At 34.8% G+C, this 21,819-nt stretch overlaps 1 protein-coding gene across 1 annotated transcript in view; it reads right to left on the bottom strand.

The window, feature by feature from the left end:
* col22a1 (collagen, type XXII, alpha 1) overlaps window positions 1-21,819 on the bottom strand; it is an 85,296-nt gene that overhangs the window by 47,864 nt on the left and 15,613 nt on the right. The window contains exons 4-20 of the mRNA XM_088928484.1: window positions 21,000-21,111; window positions 19,518-19,641; window positions 18,663-18,938; window positions 17,913-17,993; window positions 17,054-17,167; window positions 16,336-16,380; window positions 14,721-14,783; window positions 14,271-14,309; window positions 11,348-11,401; window positions 10,834-10,887; window positions 9,359-9,412; window positions 8,660-8,713; window positions 7,244-7,288; window positions 4,153-4,206; window positions 2,236-2,289; window positions 1,271-1,306; window positions 267-296 (exon numbers count right to left, since the gene is read on the bottom strand). Coding sequence (XP_088784610.1) covers window positions 267-296; window positions 1,271-1,306; window positions 2,236-2,289; window positions 4,153-4,206; window positions 7,244-7,288; window positions 8,660-8,713; window positions 9,359-9,412; window positions 10,834-10,887; window positions 11,348-11,401; window positions 14,271-14,309; window positions 14,721-14,783; window positions 16,336-16,380; window positions 17,054-17,167; window positions 17,913-17,993; window positions 18,663-18,938; window positions 19,518-19,641; window positions 21,000-21,111 — 1,289 coding nt within the window. The remainder of the gene's footprint in view (window positions 1-266; window positions 297-1,270; window positions 1,307-2,235; window positions 2,290-4,152; window positions 4,207-7,243; window positions 7,289-8,659; window positions 8,714-9,358; window positions 9,413-10,833; window positions 10,888-11,347; window positions 11,402-14,270; window positions 14,310-14,720; window positions 14,784-16,335; window positions 16,381-17,053; window positions 17,168-17,912; window positions 17,994-18,662; window positions 18,939-19,517; window positions 19,642-20,999; window positions 21,112-21,819) is intronic.

Genomic DNA, 21,819 nt, shown 5'->3' on the forward strand with positions numbered 1-21,819 from the left:
CACCTGAATCTGAAAGTGTCCTATTCTGCCCGCTGCCATAACCCATGGTTTCAAACTTGACTTCCAGCCAGTCACCATTTTTTAAATGGATTGTTCACTCAACTTCTTATATGACACAGGGTGTCATCTAATAATTCAGCAGTGTTTAAAACATTGACACACAGAGTTAAATCACAAAAGTAAACTTATTAAAAATGATAAGTAAACATAGATAAAACCTCAAAGCAATGGATTAAGTCCCAGAGCATGAAAGAAACTGTACTTACTTGTTCTCCCTTAAAGCCTTCCTTTTGAATCTGGAGATGGATTCGCAGAAAGAGATAATAGTTTAACAGTAAATACATTAAAAAGACATTGAATGTACAGTAAATCAAACAATGCTGCAATCATATAGACAATGAATTTCAATGACTATTAAATTGAAATATTTAAGCACCCTGCTGTAAGTAAAAATATTTGTGGCAATAGCACAATAATGATAAATCCTTGCTTGTATAGCACATTCACACAGAAAGATTCCAGAATGCTTTATATTAGGGGCAGGATGTACTGTACAGTATGTTACTCTCAACCAAGTTGCTGCACTCACCTCTGTCAGTAACACAACAATTAAGGAAGAAAGTTTACTCTATTGATACAATCACGGTGGACATTGAGGTGGGCTAAATGGAGTAAGCCCTAAGTGGGAACCAGCCAGGATCGCAGAGTTAGCTAACCTATTCGTAGGAATATTGCAGTGGAATCTTTATGGTGAATAACAGGGTCTTAGTGTAATATCCCATCCAAAGGATGGCATATCCTACATTACAGTGTTGTCTTTCACTATTATTCAACCATAATTTCACATTTCTGGTTCAATGGAACTAGTGCCATAAAAGACCTGAATCAATATTGCTTTTGTTGGTTTTCTACTGTTTTGATATACATTATTAATTTGCCGATAGCTGAGAGTATAATATTGCTAAAGTAGTAATGCACCTGCAGTGAAGGAAATGGCAGGCTCACACAAATAGAAGTGTGATTGAGTACAGTTTGGGCAAGATCTTCCAACACTAATCTATAGTAGAAAGGGCCTATGTTAAGAGACCTTGGCAGTATATGTCTGTTTGTTTCACAATCTCTCTCATTCTCTCTCACACAGTAAGATACTGTAGTAAATGTAAAGTAGCGATGTCTTTGCCATTGATTGACCTAGAAATGTATGTCAGTTCCAGGCAATATTGTTTATAATACATAATGCTATTTCACCTTAAAAAAATATTATTCTTACCACATCGCCTGGTAAACCAGCCGGCCCCATTTCACCCTATGCAGAAAAGGAAACATTTTTTTTTAAATCTTGGTTTACACACTAAATAATAAAAATAGGAATAATGGGTTTAAACATGGATTTCTCTTTTAAAAGGTATTTACTCACTGTGGTTACCTACTGCACACCTTTGACATTTAATTGCATTCTTTCATTCTTGGCTTCCTGAAGCCAATTTAGCATGATTCACAAGCATGAATTCATGAATCTAAATATAAATATGAGCAAAGAGCACACACAAAAACTAGTAATTAAGTATAGACAATACGAAGTATCCAGTTGCAAGGAGACAACACGAAGGATCTAATTACAAACAGACAATATGAAACAACCAATTACAAAGAAGATAAATGAGCATGCCTTCTTCTATTAAACTGGAATGTCTGGAATTGTAATGAAGGTTCACAGTTTATGTACATTCTACTGCATCCAAGCCTTTTAAGATAATCACAAAACACCCACAATAATTGAATCTATGATCTTTTATTTTTCCAAAATCAGACTAGATGATATTGGCAGCAGAGTTTTCTTCCTTTTAGAATACAGTATGCAATATTACATCCACTTGGATCTCTGTCCATTTCTTACATTGAGCTGAAACCCAGGCTGTGCAAAAGAAACATACAGTATCATGGGTATTGATTTTGACCCTGTATTTGCCAGTATGGCTAGGGTAGTTTCTTTTTCCCAGCTTTGCACTGGCATCAAAAACACCAAAAGGACCATGTTATTTTCTAAATAGCAACAGTAATTTTAACTTGATTTTGAGGTCCAGAATCTACATACATCTTTATACAGGTATACAGCCTAAATATTTGTAAAAACAAAACATTCAAGAGAATATTAATTATATTAAAAATCATAGTTTATTCCATTCAATTTACTCTCTGAAAATGTTAAACAAATCTCTTCAAATATAGTCATACCTTCTGGCCTTTGGATCCAATAACACCAGGCAATCCAATGCTTCCTTTATCTCCCTTTGACAACAGATTTTGGAAAAAAACATATGTAATATGAATGATGCCAGTCAAATATATATTTTTTTCTCCCTGCTTTTAGCTTATGCCCTTAGGACATACTGTATGAATGTTGCATTGTAAATACCATTACATACATATTAAAAGCATTTCATTTTATTAAAAGGTTTATTCAACAAAAAGAACTGTATGTATTAAGTTAAACACACTACACTGACCTTCTCAGCATTTGAAAATGCAATGTTAATCACTCCGCTGTTATAGAACTTGCACTGTAATAGTTTAAATCTATCCTTAAGTTAATTTTCAAGAAGTAGTCATGCATTCTTTGCATTTTCTGCAGAGGAATCTAGGGATGAGATATTAATTTTGTATGAGGCAACCTGCAATGAAAAACACCTTCCATGGTACTGAAATAACCCTCAAGGATATTCCTTACCAGACTAAACACAGATGCTACACCTGTCTCAACATTTTACAGTTAAATTCTCCTGCCCTAAATACTCTCTGGCATCCACCATGAGACAAGACAGCAGCTGGTCCTTGTCAAATGCACGGCAGTGCTTCCTTTTTTTGATAACAGCTTTAAGCTGTGCAAATAAAATAAGACTGAGATGGTAACACCTGATCACTTAACTCTGGACCATCAGATTCTCACTAGAAGCTTCAATCATAAACCTTCCAGACTGCAAGGTAGGTATATTTTTTTCATACAAGGTTGTGAGATTCTGTACATTCCCAGCGGAACTTTTTATTTACTGTAATCCATCAACAGTATGTTTAAAGGTTTGATATGTAGAAAGACGTTCTTTATGAATCAAGTAAAGGGTTCATTTTGTAAATGTCTACATACAGTACAGAGGTATAGTAACAGTAACTACAGCAGTTACCCTCCAAATGTTTTGGAGTAGTACTATCAAAACTGCTATTTTTGATTTAGAATCAAGTAATAACATCAATATGAATGAGAATTACAATATAGTATACATTTTATTTGATTATATTAGAACAAAAACATACTTTAATTTTAAAGTTATTGTAAGTAATTTATTAGTAAATATTGTATATATGTTTTGTAAATTTCAGTATGTAAAAGTCAAAATTTGACTGCATATCCCTTTGAGGCATTTACTTCCTAAGTATGTTCATGGCCCTTTGTGCTCACCATAACCTTGTGTATTCATTTAAGATGCTTAGCCATGCCTTTGCTGCTGTAGCCACTTTGAGTTCTTGCCTGTTTTTTGGGTGTGTTGATCTTAAGTTTTCTAAAGGCCTGTAAAATGAAACTGGAATGGAATGAACTCTTCCAATTTGATTTTCCACCTTTTTCACCTGATGAGAGAAAGGCTGCTTCGGCTGCATGTTTTGGGTTAATGTTACGCTACGTGAAGTGTCTCCCGGTAAAGTACGGATGCATTTGCCCCAATGTGTTAAGACAAAATACTTTTGTAAACTGCAGAATTCATTCTGCTGCTGCCATCAGCAGTTACGTTATTATATGACAGAGGAGTGAGCCAGCTCCAAGAGATGTCAACGTCTGCCCAGGCCATCAGATTACCTCCTCCATGTTTCAGAATTTGCTTGGAAGTGCAAAGATGAACCAGAACATTTGTGATATCATGTTTTATAGACAGATGTGACAAAAAGACAAACCTTAACTAAAACTGGACAAAGGAAATTAATATAATATAAATAAAAGGACGTTAATAAAAAGTTAACTTTTTTACCCATGCTTAAAGTAAGTAAGTAGTCATACTGTATTATTATACCCTACTAACAAGCAACAGTATATACAGCACACAGTACAGTATATACTGTAAACCTTACAAATACATACAGTATTTGAAATCTAGTCAGACTTACATCTCTACCAGGGGCACCAGGTTTGCCAGGAAATCCATCAATGCCACGCTCTCCCTGAAATTGAAAATGAAATACTGTTGCTGTGATGCTTACCTATTTCTGGCTTTAAAAAAAATATTCTTACAAATGGATGTTCTTTAGGTTTTTGAAAAATTGATGTCTTTCAGCTCTAAAAAAAGAGAACATTGAATCTTTCAAATTATGTGCCAATTGCTTGTTTGGCTGTTCATCAAAATGTAGGCTGAAACTGGAAATGTTTTGATGTATTGTGATTATTAAATTAATATTAACATCAATATAGTAATATGCGCAAATTCAGTTGTTTAGTTTATAATTAGTCTGTATGATATTTTGATGTTTTTGTGTTACTCTGACATTTGTAGATTGGACTTGATTTTTTCCTAAGCTGCTTTCACTTCTGAAAGAAAAAAATAAATTTTGTGAAGCTGTGATTTTTTCCTATTAACAATCCAATATTTTAAGTTAAATGATACTATATTATTAGATAAAACAGTTGGTACATGGATTTATGGGATATAAACCTGCTCTGAGTTGGCTCTTCATAGTTATTTTTAAAACATTAATTTGCAATACAATAATGTTATGTTTTGTGCAGCAGTAGAAATGGTGTCACTTTTCAGTTTTGCATCATTTAGAAACAATATTATCTATTTTGGGATGATAATATTGTACTGTATATGGAAGCACAATAGTCATATACAGTGGCATATATTATTCTTAAGTTATTAAGGAAAATTTAAAATATTTAGAAATTACTGGGGCTAACCATTCTGGAAAATCTGAAGAACAGGCTAAGAGACATGATCCAGTTTGTTTTGTGAACAGCAGTACAGTACAGTACATGCACATGGATACTGTAGAGGACACATTTGCCTCATTTGAAAAACAAATAATCATGATGGTATTTATTGTTACTGCTTAGTGTAGAGAATAATGCAGTGCTGCTGCTGAGATTCTCCCTGTGATATACAACACCATGCTTCTCAGTTTCTCCCTTTCTTGTACAATAACAGCCCCCTTTCTGCATAGCTATCCCACACAGATATTCTCTTCACCCCCTACAGTTCCTCTAAACTCTTCCCCAGGCCTGCTGTGCTGACAGTGCAAAATAGAGGTGGCTTCATGTATTCACAGAAATTATAATTATTTTAACATAACAGAAAACACAATGCAACAATCCCTAGTATTTCTAGGTTTACAAAAGAAGAGATTTATTTAATAGATTTAAGATTATTTCCTAAAATGAAAAATGTGTCTGGAAAATGCTTTTTTTCTGTCAGAATGTTTAAATGATAAAAAACCCATTCGTTCTGACTACAGTTAAACCTTAAATACACATGCTATTAATCAAAATTATTTCACTCTATTTTCTCTTTTTATTTTCACTATATCCATACAAGTTGTACTACTTTATACAGTAATTTGTATGCAAGGACAATGTCCCTTCAATTTAATAAGCACTTGCAAGAACAACGAACAAGTCCAAATTTAAATGTTTTTAATAGCAAAATTATGAGGTGATGATTAAATTACATAAGAGAAATTAATTCCACACCAAATAAAGGTCACTTTTGACTGTGGAATGTGTCAAACCAGTAAAGAAGGCACCTACAGTATGTGTCTGTTTTTTCATTCTTCTTTTCAACTTGGAAATAACACTGATGCAGTTTCCCACTATAAGACTCTTAAAGCATAAAGAGTTTGCTTGGATTCTTGCACTGGTGTAAAGATGTGTCCCCCAAGCATTAAAAACTATTGTACATAAATTAAAACACCAACTTAGAACTCTTCATTACTGGTATTATGAAAACCTTTATATAGTAGGTATTGATCTCCCATATGGAATGTATAATGGGATTCATTAATTCAACTAACTAAAGTGATTAATAAGCAATGTTTCTAACAGAATGTGTTTGTGCATATCTTGTCCAGATTTAAACTAAAATCTCAGTACACACAAAAGGATTGTCAGCTAATTCGTTGGAGAAGGCAGGCGTCTCTGTGATAAATATAAATCTTATATCAACATATGTCTCTGACAAAGCACTGGTATTACAATATTAAAATCTATTTGATATAAAAGCTAGATTATTCCATGTCCCCGCAACCAACAAATACAAAAATGCTTTTGACGTCTCTAATTTCATTCTAAAATGGATGCGTTGCTTCATTTTAAGGAGGTATTGAACTTTACATACAGTAGTTGAAAAGGGTACACGTATTTTATCTCTATAATTGGCGTTTTCATGAAGATTAAGAGTGTAAAAATGAAGGCCTTGTTATCTCTTGATTCTCTAATATATCAGTATATATCTCTAATATATCTCTTGATATCAGTGGTGGATGTTAGTGGATAAACAGTACTGTAACAATACAAACCATGATCCCCAATACAAATCCATGAGCCCCAAAATACGTTTTTTTATAAAAGCTGAATCATCTGTTAAGTTTCCCTGCTAACTATTCTGTCTGATTAAGAGGCCAATAATATCATAAGAATACTACTCTGGGCCTACTTTATACTGAGTTTTCACTCATCCAAGATATTAAATCTGAACAAACCTACAGTAATCTAGATTGCCAAAATTATTTAAAATAAAAGAATACCCTTTCAGTTTGGCACACTGAAAAATAGAACAAGCCAAACAAGTGAAACAAAACATTATTCAAGAATATTAACACAAATGTGTTATCCTGTCACGTTTACTGAACTGTTGAAGTGACTGATTGCCAACATGAAACAAATGCCAACGTACGGTAGACACCAGCTATCATATACTGTACTGTATATACACTGAAGAACATCTGTGAGTTACTGTATTGTGAGTGCCTCAAGAGCATGACAGTCTTGTGTGTATTACATAGACATCTATATTTATTTTAGCAAAAGTTGTTATATTAAGTGTGTTTTTGGTTTTATTCCTGCATTTTAAAGCTTAAATAATGAAACGTTACAAGCCACCAATACCTGTTCTTTAACTCCTGAGAGGCTCATCTTCTCACATGGGAAATAATGCTTTGTAATAATGCTAAAATCTGCTTTTAAGATTTAATCTTGCAATAATCTTACCTTCTCACCATCACTTCCTTTATCTCCTTTTCCGCCTTTCTCTCCCTGCGGAAACATGTAAGGTCAATGTACTGTTCACCCCAGTGTTTAATCTGCAGTTAAAATACAAGACGGACATTTACCAAATATCAAAGTTTCCATATGAGATGAGGCCATTCTGGTCATCTAACCCACTTAAAACGTGTTTCGGACACCAGGAATAAAATCAAGGCCTCCTGGGTGAACATCAGGAATTCTAACTAGCCACTGGACCATAAGAAAAGGGCTTGATCCTTGAAGCCATTTTGTTGTCTTTTTGTTCCTTATTTCATTCAATGTCTGTTTTGTTCCAATGTCTCAACAGCCTCACCTCATCTAGCATTCACTGTGCTTTCTGATCTGGCACGAGAGGTCAAGCAACTAAAAATAAAGTATTAAAGCTAGTTGTTTGTATGGATTGCCACTCCCTTTGTTAGGAACACATGGTACACATCACAAACCAAATGAACTAGATAGCCTGAATGGCCTCTCCTTGTGTGTAGTGTTCTTTGTTAACAGGCCGGTATCTGGTAGAAGAAATGTACCATTTAATTTGGAAACCTATGTAAATATTTTTAAATCAAGTACAATGTAAACAACATCTCCAAAGACGTCTCATTCAGTGTGCTGTAAGTTTACTTTTTTGTTTTTCTTTTTGTTAAAAGTTAGTTTCACCGTTGAAGCACGACAAAGAAAACTAATAATAAAAACACCAGAGAGCTACAGCCTTCGCTTTCAGTGCAGACCTACTTTGTATAACCTAGCATGTTGGAAGTCAAGTTATTAACCTGATATTTTATGCAAAGGGACTGGAAATGTGCTCTATATTTCACTGACTGAAGACTAAACATGACCTCAAGCCCTTTCTGCAGATGTAAGACTGTGTGTTATTGGGAAGAGGAAAACCAGGTGTTAAAAATATGGAAATTGGTGAAAAAAAGCTTTTTACAAGAGTGGTATGGTGAAGCAGAAGTTACATAATTTTACCGCCTTGCAACGATATGGCCCTGTTTTCAATTTCTTGGGTGCTGTCTCTATGGATCTGTTTGTATGTTCTCCCCATGTTTACAAGGGTTTTCCCCAGGTACTCCAGTTTCCTCCCATAGCCCAAAGACATACTGGTAGGTTAATTGGCTTCTAGGAAAACTATCCCTGAAGTGTGTGAGTGTGTGCTTGTTTGTGTCTGTGTTTGCCCTGTGATGGACTGGCGTCCCACCCAGGGAGTATCCTGCCTTTGGCCCGTTGCTTGCAGGGAGATAAGTTTCATCTGTTCCACAACCTTATATTGATTAAAGAGGATAGAATATAGAGGGATGGATGGAAAAACTTTGCACATGTACAGTATATGTAATCATTTCTGTGGAATGAACGTGTCTCACTCAAGAAAACAATACTTACAGGTACTCCTCTGGCTCCAGGAGACCCTGGAGAGCCAATTTCACCTTTTGATCCCTGTGTAAAATTTAAGAGAAATGGCTTGAAATACATGAGGTAAATAATAAATGTTAATTCAGAAATACCAAGTTACAAGTCAGTTACAGACATATAATTCCCAAAGTTATAAAATAAGACAAACTATCAGTTCTTATTATTGTAAAACACTTTACAATTACAGTACATATATATTGACTTTTTGAAAATTCTGCAGTTGCTCCAGCTGCCTATCTCTGTTATGTCTTATATTTGTATCTAGTTCAAGTAGGTAGGTGAATCAGCATGGGTAGGCTGCAAAGGAACAAGTAAAGGTTTATTCCATGCTGAAAAGAGAAGAAAGGAAACACAATGTTTCAGCTGTGGAGCCTTCTTTGGGTTTGAAGAGGGCTCACACCTGAAGAAGACTCCACAGCTGAAACATTGTGTTTCCTTTCTTCTCTTTTCAGCATGGAATAAGTATTTGTGCCTATCCTAGCACAAAAATGCACAGAAAGTTTGTAAATCTTTGTATGATCTGGGCATTTTTACACATACTGTACACTGCAGTGTCAAACTCTACAGTTTAAGATGTTTCGAAAGAAATGTTTTGTGCTTGTACAAACTTTACCATTAAATAGCAATCACTAATTGATATTACTGTACTTTTGTAACTTTTATTTTTACCTTTGGTCCCAGAGGTCCAGGTAAACCAATTTCACCAGGCTCTCCTGGATCTCCCTGGTAAAAAAGAGATACACCATACAGTATGTAGAAATGGCTTTGAAACATGCTTAATGTTAGAAGTATGTACAGTAGATGACAATAGCCTAATAAGTTAGGATCATGTACCACTACAGTATGTCAGCTGTTGTTTAGTGACTGGGGCGGGTCGATTTCGGCACCTTTTTAATTGTAACAGAATATTTTACACTTTACAGGTTGAGCTGAGAGTTTCTTTGATTATATTTCCTCTTGCAGTCATGGGCTGTATTGGTTGAATAAACAATCTCTTTCTCTTCATAATGATTTTTGATCTTATAATGCCACATACTGTACATTTTAAATAACTTTGTCCTATTACTTTGATTTCACAGCATATGATATGGTAATATACTGTACAATCATGCCTTGGACTAAGAGACGCTTCACATTTTGATTTTTAACAATTTGCAGAGAGCTATTAGACTTTCTGCTCAAATTAAAAAAGTAATACATTTTTCTTCACTAAGGAGTGAAGAAACACATGACCAGGTCATGTAAAACTGTTATACTGTACATGGATGACAGAGCATTACAGCTTTAAAATACTCAACACTCTCCTATATAATATAAAGCAATGCATTATACAGTAGATGTGTACATAATATATATACAGTATGCACTGTACTGTATTAACTGTATATAACATGTACTGTATATATATAAAATATGCTGTATATAAAATAATAGTTCCTAAGGAAGTCCCAGAAGACAATGTGAAGCAGCTCTTGAATCGTGTTCTAGGGTCTCTGTTTTTTTTAAATAGCTCCTGTGTTCTCCCACTTGTCTTAGTGTTATTGGAGTTCTGCGCGGTTACATGCAATTTTCCCTTCTTGAAAAACAAAATCTCTTGGTATGCTGTTCGCTGGGAAGAGGTAAAAGGCATTTTTCAATACTCTGGAAGCCCACTGACAATTTGTTTTGTCTGGGCGAGACAGAGTTCTTGTTTCTCAAACCTGGCCTTAAGAAATCTCTTCAGACACTTTTCCTCTGGTAAAATTAGCTTGGATAAATAATCTCTCCGAGGAATTCAGAACGGAGAATAACACAAAACACACAAAGTAAGATAATTTTGTGAAGTGAGAAAATAAGAAATGAAACTCCCCCCCCCCACCTTTTGCTGCTGTAATAGTTGTCTGAGATAATTATATTTGTTAACTTGGAAATTATGCAAAACATGTTTTTCAATGTTTGCTTAATAAATAAAAATGTCATTTTCCTAAAGCTGTTGAACAGCTTTTGGGGAAAAAACATCCCTTAAGTAATTTAGAATCAAAGCTTTATAAAAATGGAGAGAATGGACTATTGAATTTTAAACACATAGCATGTGGGAAATAAGAATCTAAAATTCAGCAAATGCTCAGGAGGCTAAAAGGAAATATTAAGTTTAATTTACTTACCCTTTCTCCTTTATTCCCTGGTTTCCCAGCAAGACCTGCAGGTCCATGTGTGCCCTAAATATACAATTTGTATTACTGATATTTTAAATAATAATAACTTTGCAGGCAATTGCAAATAATACTAAAGTCTCAGTGGAAATACTGTATACATCTCGTTAAGAGCTGTTACACATCATCACAAGCTGTCATTAACTTAATATTTTGATGGAGGATTTTACTTTGTCATTTGTTATTTTAAAACATAAAAGTAAAAGATTGAAGATATTGGTGGAGGTTCATTGGTTAATTAAATAATTCATGGAATGAATTCAAACAATAATCTGAATAATATGTTTGCCAGTCTATCTTTAAATGTATCCTTCCTAAATAAGAAAGTATGCTTTGGAAAATGTTCTTATGCTTTTTATCTGTAGTGGTGATTGTATCAGGATAATTCAATTCTCATATTGTCCACTTTTGAATGTAAATGCTGGCAGGCAGTATTAAACTAGATTAAAATTATATGATTTCTTACCTTGTCCCCCTTTTCTCCTCTTAATCCAGTTTCCCCTTGCTCACCTTCCTCGCCCTGAGTGGAGATGTTCAAGTTTTTTAGAAGATATTAAATATCAAGAGTAAAGTACAAATAAAATCTAATTTGCATGAGAATCAATAAGTATGAACCACAGTTTACAGTATGTGGAGAGATATATTTAGATGTGTAATAATTGCTGCTTTATGCTTTAAAACTCCCATTACTGAAGTCCTAGCAAGTGCTTATGAACAGCCACACAGAATTCCATGTGTGGGCTTAGTTGAGAAACTCTTTGCATGACTTATGATCAGTCCATATACTACAAAGCAGAATATTCCACATGCCATACAGACCAATACTTGATGAGATATAACCAATGAAATATAAATAATAAAGTGTTGAAACCATTCTACTTCCAGCATCTTGCGAAACTTCATAATTAAAACCAACCAATTAAAATCGTAATCCTACTGTTCTCTATAACACCAAAAATAAACTACATTACATGCGATGAGCCCATAAATGTTTTTTCCACTGTCAGTGCTTGAAAATGACTTGCTTTGAGTGTGATATCCTGCGAAAGTACTAGTGTTGATTCTGTTTACATCCCTAAGATGTAATTTAATTGTTTACACAGATCAAGCCTACCTCTGGAATTCAGTTACCCATACCCTTTATCCTTCCTTACTTAACAGTTGACCTTCAATGTAAATATGTATTGTATGTATATTGTTGTACCTGTCTTTATTTTTCTTCCTCTGTCTGTACACCAACACTGCTGCTGTGAAACAACTTGCCCCCCCCCCCCCCCCCCCCAGGGATAATGAAGACTCTCTCTCTCTCATACTCATACTTTGTAAAATATTTAAGTGATTTTTTTTTCACTTTTGTGGGTTTTTTAACAACTTATTTATATGATACAGCACATAATTATTCTTACAGGTTCAATGAGGGCTTTTGTAATGTCCACGGCTTTATGTACTCTACAGTATATTTGTAAACTAAAAAGGTCCATTATTTTTCCTGTTTCAAAAGCTTGAGCTGACTGTTTTCTATCCAGTTATTACCATCAAAGAAAACCCAAAAGAAAACAAACCATTATACAGAAGGTGCCTGATGGTTCTAATTAAAGTAGATGCAATGGAAACCTATTGCTTTCAACTCATTTCTTTCCCATACTTACTGTAAATCAGACCTTTAAAAGAATTCTGATTTTAAATGTACAAATGTATGTATCTTATTCATACTGTTTCTGTGATGTTTCCCAAAACTCAGTACCATTTAAAAATCAATGCGAAAAATAAAGAGTAGCCTGCAGATAGTTATGACTAGTTACTTCCATATAATACCATTGAACATAGTTTTCTTATTTCTCTATTGTAATATGTATATTGTAATATTTTTACGGGAATGAGGGACAGTTGCATAAACACATCTATTGTCAAAAGACATATACAATATTACACTTAGCATCTGCCATTGGTATTCAGGTAATACTAGTAGTACCGATAGTAATGTACCTTACAGTATGTTATGTGATTGGGGAAGTTATTGCATCTTTGTACGCATAATTCCACAACTTCATCTGTTTACCCTTTGGAAATCTTGAGCACTGTATTGTATATCCCTGGCTATGTTATCAAATGAGTATGAAATACTGACCCAGAGATTTAATTAAATCTACTGCACTTGTTGGCCTTTTTAGAATAAGCCAGACTGCTGGGTGCTAAGGATTAGCTTAATGTATAGAGTTCACTAGAAGTGGACACAAAAACTAAGTAATTGAAAAGCAAAACCAAATTAAGTAAAGTAATAAAAATAATTTTGACCACTTACAGTTTCATGGTGACACAAACATTCACTGAATAAAATCACCAAAAACCTTGGCCTATGAACTGTCTTCCTTTCTCCCGCACAAGTAGGAGTTGCACAGTAATTAAACATTGTGCTATGATTTTTTAGATGTAATCTAAACCTTGACCACATTCTAGTATTTAAAGAGTGTTTTTGTTGTAATGTTCCCATTCCACATCAGCAATCTAAATAACGTCTGCACTCCCAGTACTCTATCCAGAAAAAAAAAACATGACTTCCTGTATGTGAGCTCAAAGAGGAAATCTGATCTTTAGATTAACTGTAAATTCTTAAAGCAGATGATAAACTACTGATGATTAATGATATCATTGTGAATAATAGTGTACAAAAGTTGATTGTCTCGAAATAACACAAGAGAATATCATATTAGTTAGCACAGAAATTACAGTATCTGAAAATTTCTTTTTTTCTTCTGATAACTTCAGAAAGTTGTTTATGTACAGTTCTTCATAAGTATGTTGTCATTTCCTATTTTGCCTTGAGCTTATTTAGAAGTGTAGCAATGTATTACCTTACAACATAAAACTGAAAGCTATATACATTTTCTATGTATGATGTTTTGGAAAAAAAACAACTATAGCATTAATATAAAAGGAACAAAATGAAAACCAGTAGACACATTTATGCAAACATAAATGTGTGTACTGCCTACACTTTCATCATAACAGCTAGGTTCAAACCAAATTCTTTCTACTTATGAATGAATGTGGAATGGAGTAAACATTATTTAAGGCATTGTTTGTGTTGAAATGAAATTGGTTCATTTCAAAAGGAGAAATTATATGTTTGGATACCCAGCCGGTACTTTCCTGGCAGAAAAGAATCTCTTTTAAAATATACAGTAGGTGTGACTGTGTGGGAAGAATATTTAGTATTACAGATCTTTCTGTGGTCTCTGGGGCTATCATTTTGGTACTGTTATCTTAGTCTGCATTTTCAACGGAAAAAAATCAGTAGTTTATTGCCTTATGACAAAAAACACAAATGTTCTTCATTCATGCAAATAGTTGTTTTTAGAACAGAACCTGCATTTGTAAAAAAAACTTACCTTTTCACCTTTTTCACCTTTGACAAGAATCCCCCTACCCTGAAATTAATAATATACAGTATAAGTATTATTTGAGAAAAATACAGAAATTATATGTTAATAAGATATTGGTGTACTTTGAAAAGTAGCTATGCAAACATTAGTAATATTTTAATGATATTAACAATTTGTATAAATGTAATAAGTGGTCAAAATCATCTAAAATTCTGATTTTATTCATACAAGAAAAAGTGATTTTAAACATAAATATTATTTTTTAAATAAAAAATCTGAGTTTTTCTGAGTAGGAGATGGTTGTTGTGAAACAGTCATACAACCTACTGTATATGGATTTTTCTTTATACTAAAACTTAATTCTCATTCAGAGGTGCTGTAGCATTTCAAAGGGTTTTTTTTGTCTCGTTTTGCTAATTTCCTCTTCAATTGGTTTGAAACAATTACAGTACGTACAGGCTCTCCTTTTTCTCCTTTAAGGCCAGCTGGTCCAATTGCACCCTGACTACCAGGTTCCCCCTGTGAAATGCAAATGGGTGTTTATTGACTGAGTTGATTACAGGTGCAGCAATGCCATTTGAAAGCAATGTAAATTATACAGTAAAAACTCATTACAAAAAAGAGCCTAATTAATTTTTTTCGGGTGTTCTGTTTTCTGAACAGTGCTGTATTTTAGCATAATAAAAACAGTGATACATTTGCATTTTATAATAAGTGTAAGAAATTAAATTGGAATGAATACAAGAACTTTCTGAGCTGAAAAAAGAGGAAGTAAAATGACATTTGTAAAAAGTAAGGTGAGATTAGCTTGTTGTCACAGGGCCCTTTCTATTGTGTTGTCTGCTTGGGCCCAGGGTAAAAAAAAACAACCTCTAGACAGAGACCGGACAACAAATTAAGGTATAGCACAAGTTTTATTTTTCTTTCCCTTAACACAAGGAGAGGAAATATTCCAACCATCTTTAAATTCTGCTGTAGAACTGACTACAGTATACTGTATGCCCTGAATGTTGGATGGGGGCTGGGTGTGGAGTCTTCCTTCTGTCTTGGCAGCAGGTAGCATTGCTGCCTCACAGCACAGGGACCCTGAGTTCAGTTTTGGGCCTGGGGTGGTCTCCTCCCACAGTCCAAAGACATACAGTACTAGAAGGTTGAACTGCCCTGGTGTGAGTGTGTGTTTAGGGTGTATCCTGCCTGAGATAGGCTACAGCTCCACCACGACCCTGAATTGGATGAAGTGGTAAAAAAGAGGGAAATGGCTCCTAGGGCAGTGCGGTGGCTCTGTGGCTAAGGATCTGCTCCTGTCGCTGGAAGGATGTCGGTTCATATTCCGCGTCATATTCCTACTCCGTTGGGCCCCTGAGCAAGGCCCTTAACCCCAGCTGTATAAATGGCTGACCCTGTGCTCTGTCCCCAAGCTTCTCTTCCTGTCTGTGTGTCTCATGGAGAGCAAGTTGGGATATGCGAAAAAGACAAATTCCTAATGCAAGAAATTATATATGGCCAATAAAGCGATCTAATCTAATCTATTACCAACTACGGTGATTTTTAAAGAGAAACTACTTCCATGTGTGCAACATGTCAACAACAACAATATCAATAACCATTATCAAAAATGTATACATCCATTTTTTTGTTTTATATTTAAAACAATTGTTAAAATAATTCTTAACTCAAGTATTGTGAGTTATGGACAAGTGATTAAATGCCAGTATGTAAAAGAATAGGGAGACCAGTTCCCCTCCAGACCACAAGAGGGCACTGTGGCAGCAGGCCTGCGGCTGTTTGGTTACTGCTTCCCAGACAATATATTTGGCGCTGACCTTGAATTTGGTTTTGTCTATATTGCTGGTGAGATAAATATTATACTGCAGTCTTAAATATTCGCCCAGATGTTTACAATTAATTTTTTTTCAGGGGACTGCTGCTGACTTAATCTTGCTGGACATGGTTCCACAGGTAAATTATTTTTGTATCTTGTTAAATCACTTCTTTCTACATTGGCCTATAGGGAAAGGTTGCATGCAGGTAATACTGTTTACAGTACTGTTTAAAGACTGGGAAATATTACCCTTTCTCCTTTTGAACCTTCAATTCCAGGTGGGCCAACCTCTCCCTGCAGAAAGCAAAACAAATATAATAAGAAACAAATCGTGGTGCCAGAAAATCTTTTTTATAAGTTTACAACAAGGAATTTAATTCAGAAAAACAGAAAGCAATTAAATTTATTGTTAAATCTATATTTCTCTACATACATGAATTTTCTCAGTTTTAAGGGATCATTTGTCAATACAGTATTACTAACTGGCTAACCAAGTCCGTTGGGTATAATGTATCAATGAAAGGTTGTATTTACATTGCAAGCACTTAATGTAATTCCATTATGAATTATGAAATTATGGAAATGTGTCAATTATTCTTTGTGCATTAAAAAACAGAACTGCAGTTTACAGTTCCAGCCTTAGTATCTGAAGCATTCTATAATATACTAATGCAAAACACTTTGTGTTAGGTGTATGAAACAAGAGAAGTGAGATATTGGGTGTTTCAATTTCCAGTATCTGAAGCATTCTGTAATATACTAATGCAAAACACTTTGGGTTAGGTGTATGAAACAAGAGAAATTAGATATTGGGTGTTTCAATTTCCAAGAAACATTCATTCACTATGTCAGACATACTTAATTAGCCTCAAATGAGTGATGTATTGGTTTATGCACTTAAGCTTCTGTAACCCAAATCAATATGTAACAATGGGCAAGAGATGGAGTTCCTTCTAAGGGTTCTTACTTTTTCACCAGCCGGACAGGTACAGTTCACTGATTGGTGACCACTGTGCTGCTCTCCGCTTCTCTGTGTTGTGACATCAATGACAGGGGCCTCTGTCACAACAGTGACTTGGCACTGAAAATGACAAACCATAGCTAATAGTCAGCTTTTAGCATTTTTTTATTTCAATTAAGACAGGATGGAAACAAAATACACAGTATATTTAGGTGCATATTACTGTATAAAAAACAGTGCACTCAATGTGTAGAAAGTTACAGTAGATTTTCTGTTATTTGTTGTCTCAGATAGAAGTGGCAGAGAGAACCTACAGTAACAGTGCAGTCTGCTACATGCTTCTAACTCTATACATTCCTGCAACTGTTTAGAGATCACAGTTTTGGACAGGCCAGCCTTGGTGAAACTCTCACTAGCATTGTGGTGTGAAATTAATTGTACACATCTGCGTGGATATTCCCATAGGTGGAACATTGCACTGTTTCACTAGTCATGTGATGTCACCAGTTGAACACATCTGGGAAAACCAAAGCCAAAACCAACATTGTCCACAAATTGAACAGGAATTCATTTAGGCACACCTTAAAATAAATTATATGTTGTAGCATAATCTGTACAGCTCTTAATGGGTTTCACACATTTTACTGAAATCTTCAGTAAGTCTGTGATCACTTAGAAAAGTCAAAACTGATTAATACTGTATGTAGTCCTTCATTAATTTCTCATAAGGAATAAAGTTAATTGCAAAGAGTCTGATATATTTGAACAACTTCACTACTCTAAAACACGTTTTGCCATGTGGGAAAGTGGAAAAAAATGTTTACATGAGATTTTGCACCACAGAGAGCACAACTGCTGAACTTACAGGACCAGAGGGGATGTCACAACAGGTCTCCAACTCTGCATGCTTCGAGTCACAATAGATCACCATTCTCTGAAGGTCAAACTGGTGGAGAAATGTATATTTCCAGATGGTTAAAAGGAACATCTCAAAGGAAATAGATACTACTCTTATGGTACTTATTATTATTATGGTATGTGTATCTTGAGCATGTATAGAACATATCATGCCCTGGAGTGAGCAATGTGAAGTAACTAGTAAAGCTATAAATTAACTAATCAAGCCTAACCTACATGTGTCTGGAAGGGAACCAGACCATCCAGGAAAACCCCATGTAAGCAATGGAAGAACATTCAAACTCTACACAGAGAGCCAGCCTTATCACCAAACAACATGCTAACCTTTTATTAATACTGATCAATTAATTCACTGCATTACTTATGCTTGAGTCTGCCATGACTAAATATTAAAACACATAATGAAAATGTAAAGAAATTCACAAGATTGAATCTAGATTAATGAAATATTGAGCTAGACCACTTTTTTTTTACATTTTCCCAATTGCATAGGTCAAACACACATTGTTTGATACACCGTGCCATTTCCCCCTACTGTCCTGTCTCCTTAATACAACAATGAATTGTATCTATTTTTCTAGTAGTAAAATAAACTTGTGATAGTTCACAGCTAATTGTATCCTAAATTAAGAATAAGCAAAATCTAAGATTCAGTGCTCATGTTTACAGTATATGGACCAAAAATGCTGTTACTCACATCAATGGGCACACTGTCATAGAGCCTCTTGCCAATGACAGTTTTCCCTCGGATGTCAATGTCTTCCCTGTCATCGATGGGCAGAGTTTCTATGAGTTTGCAATCCAGATAGAGGGACACTGATCTGGCTTGAACACTTAGGGCTATCTTGTGCCAGTTGCGGTCAAACAAGTTATTAACTTCAGGGTTCTTAAAGACGGCTCTCACTGCATCCTTTGTTAGTCCAACGGCATTGTATTCAACTGCCTTGTTCTCTCCATCTAATCTAATGGACACCTAACAGTGGTGAAAAAAACAACAAAGGGAAATGAAATCTTTGTCATAAAACTGAAAAAATCATGTACAGTATGTTGTATGGTAGTACTTTGATGAACCTTCTATTTAATGCACCAGTCAGTATATACACGCTACAGACTAATTTCGGGAATAGATTATTTCTTTAGCCTTTAAAGGAAGTAGTTCTTCAGCCTTTTAGAATTGTAATTTGATCTTTGGAAGGGAGTGTAAACTATTACATGCTGTAGAATGGCACAAATATTGCACAGGTTTACTGACTTTTGTGAAGACGTAACAGCAGGTACAGTATGAGTTACACTTAAAAGATGACTCTGGGTTACAATGTTCTCTCATAAAGTGGTTGAGTCTGTGAGACTACTTTCAATGATATTTCTTATTCTTCTTTGCAATAAAGGTAAATGAGAAGGGACCATAACTTAATTTAACATACAAAGTATGGGATTACTGCAGTTAGCCTTTGTGAAATCCTTAAATTCCTTGGCACTCAAGTAACACGTAACTGGAGAAATTTTGTTTCATCGTGTTCTGTCAATTTATAAGCCAAATGATCTAACGAACCTGTGGTATCCCATACTTGTCAAAAATTTGCCAGAGGTACCAATCTTCTCGTCTGGAGGTTTTTCTGAACTTGAATGTGGTCACAAAAGCATATTCATCTGGAAGACCTTGAGGAAATACATCTCTATTACAAGAAAAAAGATTGTTATTTTATAAGAATGATCGTGGTCTACAGACAAAAACTTAGTTTCATGAGCAATCAAGATATCCCTTTCACAGTATGTACATAATAAAGGTGCAGTACAGTATATTTTATTAAATATACAGTAACAATCTTGACCATATGGTTTAAAAAATACTGTAAGTCTTATATACCTTTATAAATGACCAAAAGTGCATTATTCAGCATGACTTATTCTACGTTTTTTCCTATTAACAAAATTTAAAAATGCCATCAAAGTTTAATTTTTCTTTAATTTGACCTTCTTTTACGTATGTTATTTGTTTTTCGTTTTTCACTCCTACCTGCTGATATGAGGGCATTTTCAATGGCTAAGGCACCTACCTTTCACAGATGGGTTTGAATACGCAAAGCTTTGTATGAACACTGTCAGTTTTGGAATAAGCCAATAGGAATGAGCCAACTATCCTTGGCAACATGAAGTATCAATTTAATTATGACTAGTCCTGTAAAAAAGTTATCAAACACTGACAACCACTGCAAAACTTGAAATACCGACTGAAATTTATTCCAAACCCATAGAGGTGTATGAGTCGCATATCAAGTCATGGAAATGGGTGTGGGTGTAGTGCCTTCAGCAGAATGAATGTTCAGCTTGAGTAATGGTCTGGTTATCCATACTTTCACATTGGCTGACAATGCCAGCTGCACTGAAGACTTAATTAGGGGAGACAAAAATGTGAAGCCAGCTATACTAGCAAACAAATTCAACATTTTCTTGGGTAAGGTGCACAGTATGGTGAAAGTACCTTTCAGCAATACAAATGCAATTTTACTTTGTTTTGTAAAAAGGAGCAAATGCAACATTTTTAAGCTACGGTACCATTGTAAAAATACCACCAAAAGTTTTGTATGCACATCTTCAGGTAATATCAGAGTATATACAGCATTGTTTGAAAAGTGAAGGTCAAGTCATGAAATGAAAACCTTTACCTCTTCCTGCCTTAATGCACTGTCAACTTGATATATCAGAACAGTTAAGCTCTGATGTGTTGCTATCCATGCAATTTAACATGAGGTTAAGTACTGTAGATAAGCATTCCTCCTTCCTACTATACGTGTGAAAGCAACACAGAAATGTGATAAGCACTTTCAAAACCGTTGACTCAACCCATGGATGCTGCTAAATCAAGTTAAAATATGTGAAAACAGACTGATTCTAATCTTCATAGGACAATCAAAAGTGTCAGTGAAGGGATTCATGTAAGTGCTGGCAAACAGAGTATAGCAAACATTTTTTTCCGGTTACTAACAAAGGTATTTACTTACAGATGTACAGTTTGTAAAACTAATTCACTTACTCAGTCTGCTGGACAATAGGCATGGTTCCAAGTCGTACGTAGGCACTTTGACTAATATCATCTTTCGTTCCAAAAATGTCTTTCACATTAAAATATTCCATAAGATCAAAACCTGTCAGGGGGAAAACACATATGAGATAGATTTATGTCCGACGTATGTATATATATATCAAAGAGAGAAAAAAAATACAAAATTAGCTGTATTAGCTGTTAAATGTTATAATGGAGTACTGTACATGTGTTATGTACTTTTACATTTTCTGAAGTTCAGTTAATTCCCACTAGGTGGGGATACAAGTGTGAAAAGAGTGCCAAAAAGAAACAAGATACTGCTCGTCATAGCACATAATCAAGATGAACATTTTGTCCTTTATGCTTATGCTTATGCTTCTTTATGTTACTTTAAAATTTGACTTATTTTGTATTTCAAGTTCTAAATTATTTTATGAAATTATTTTTCCCTGGAAACGATCAATGCAATGCGTTATTTTCAAGAAAATTCCCTGTTTCATGCGGTCTTCCTTTTGAAAAAGATCTTACAGGGAAAGACAGCGGGGGAAGTAGATTCATAACAAAATGCTGCAGTAAGGTCCTCCAGGACTCATTTCAGATACAACCCCTGCAGGTCCTAGAAACCTGCATGAGGTTTTTATACTGTATGTCCTGTAGGATATTAATACGCCATGAGCACATAAAATACATACTGTATTAAAATCAAACAGATTACAATACAGATCTTCCTCTGCTATACTGAACATGTTGGCCCATCATCAAATCTGCCTTCCAGAAACTCACAGAATTGCAATATCCTCTACTCCAA

This window comes from Atractosteus spatula, chromosome 12 (assembly GCF_055471065.1).
Source record: "Atractosteus spatula isolate fAtrSpa1 chromosome 12, fAtrSpa1.hap1, whole genome shotgun sequence".
NCBI lineage: Eukaryota > Metazoa > Chordata > Actinopteri > Semionotiformes > Lepisosteidae > Atractosteus > Atractosteus spatula.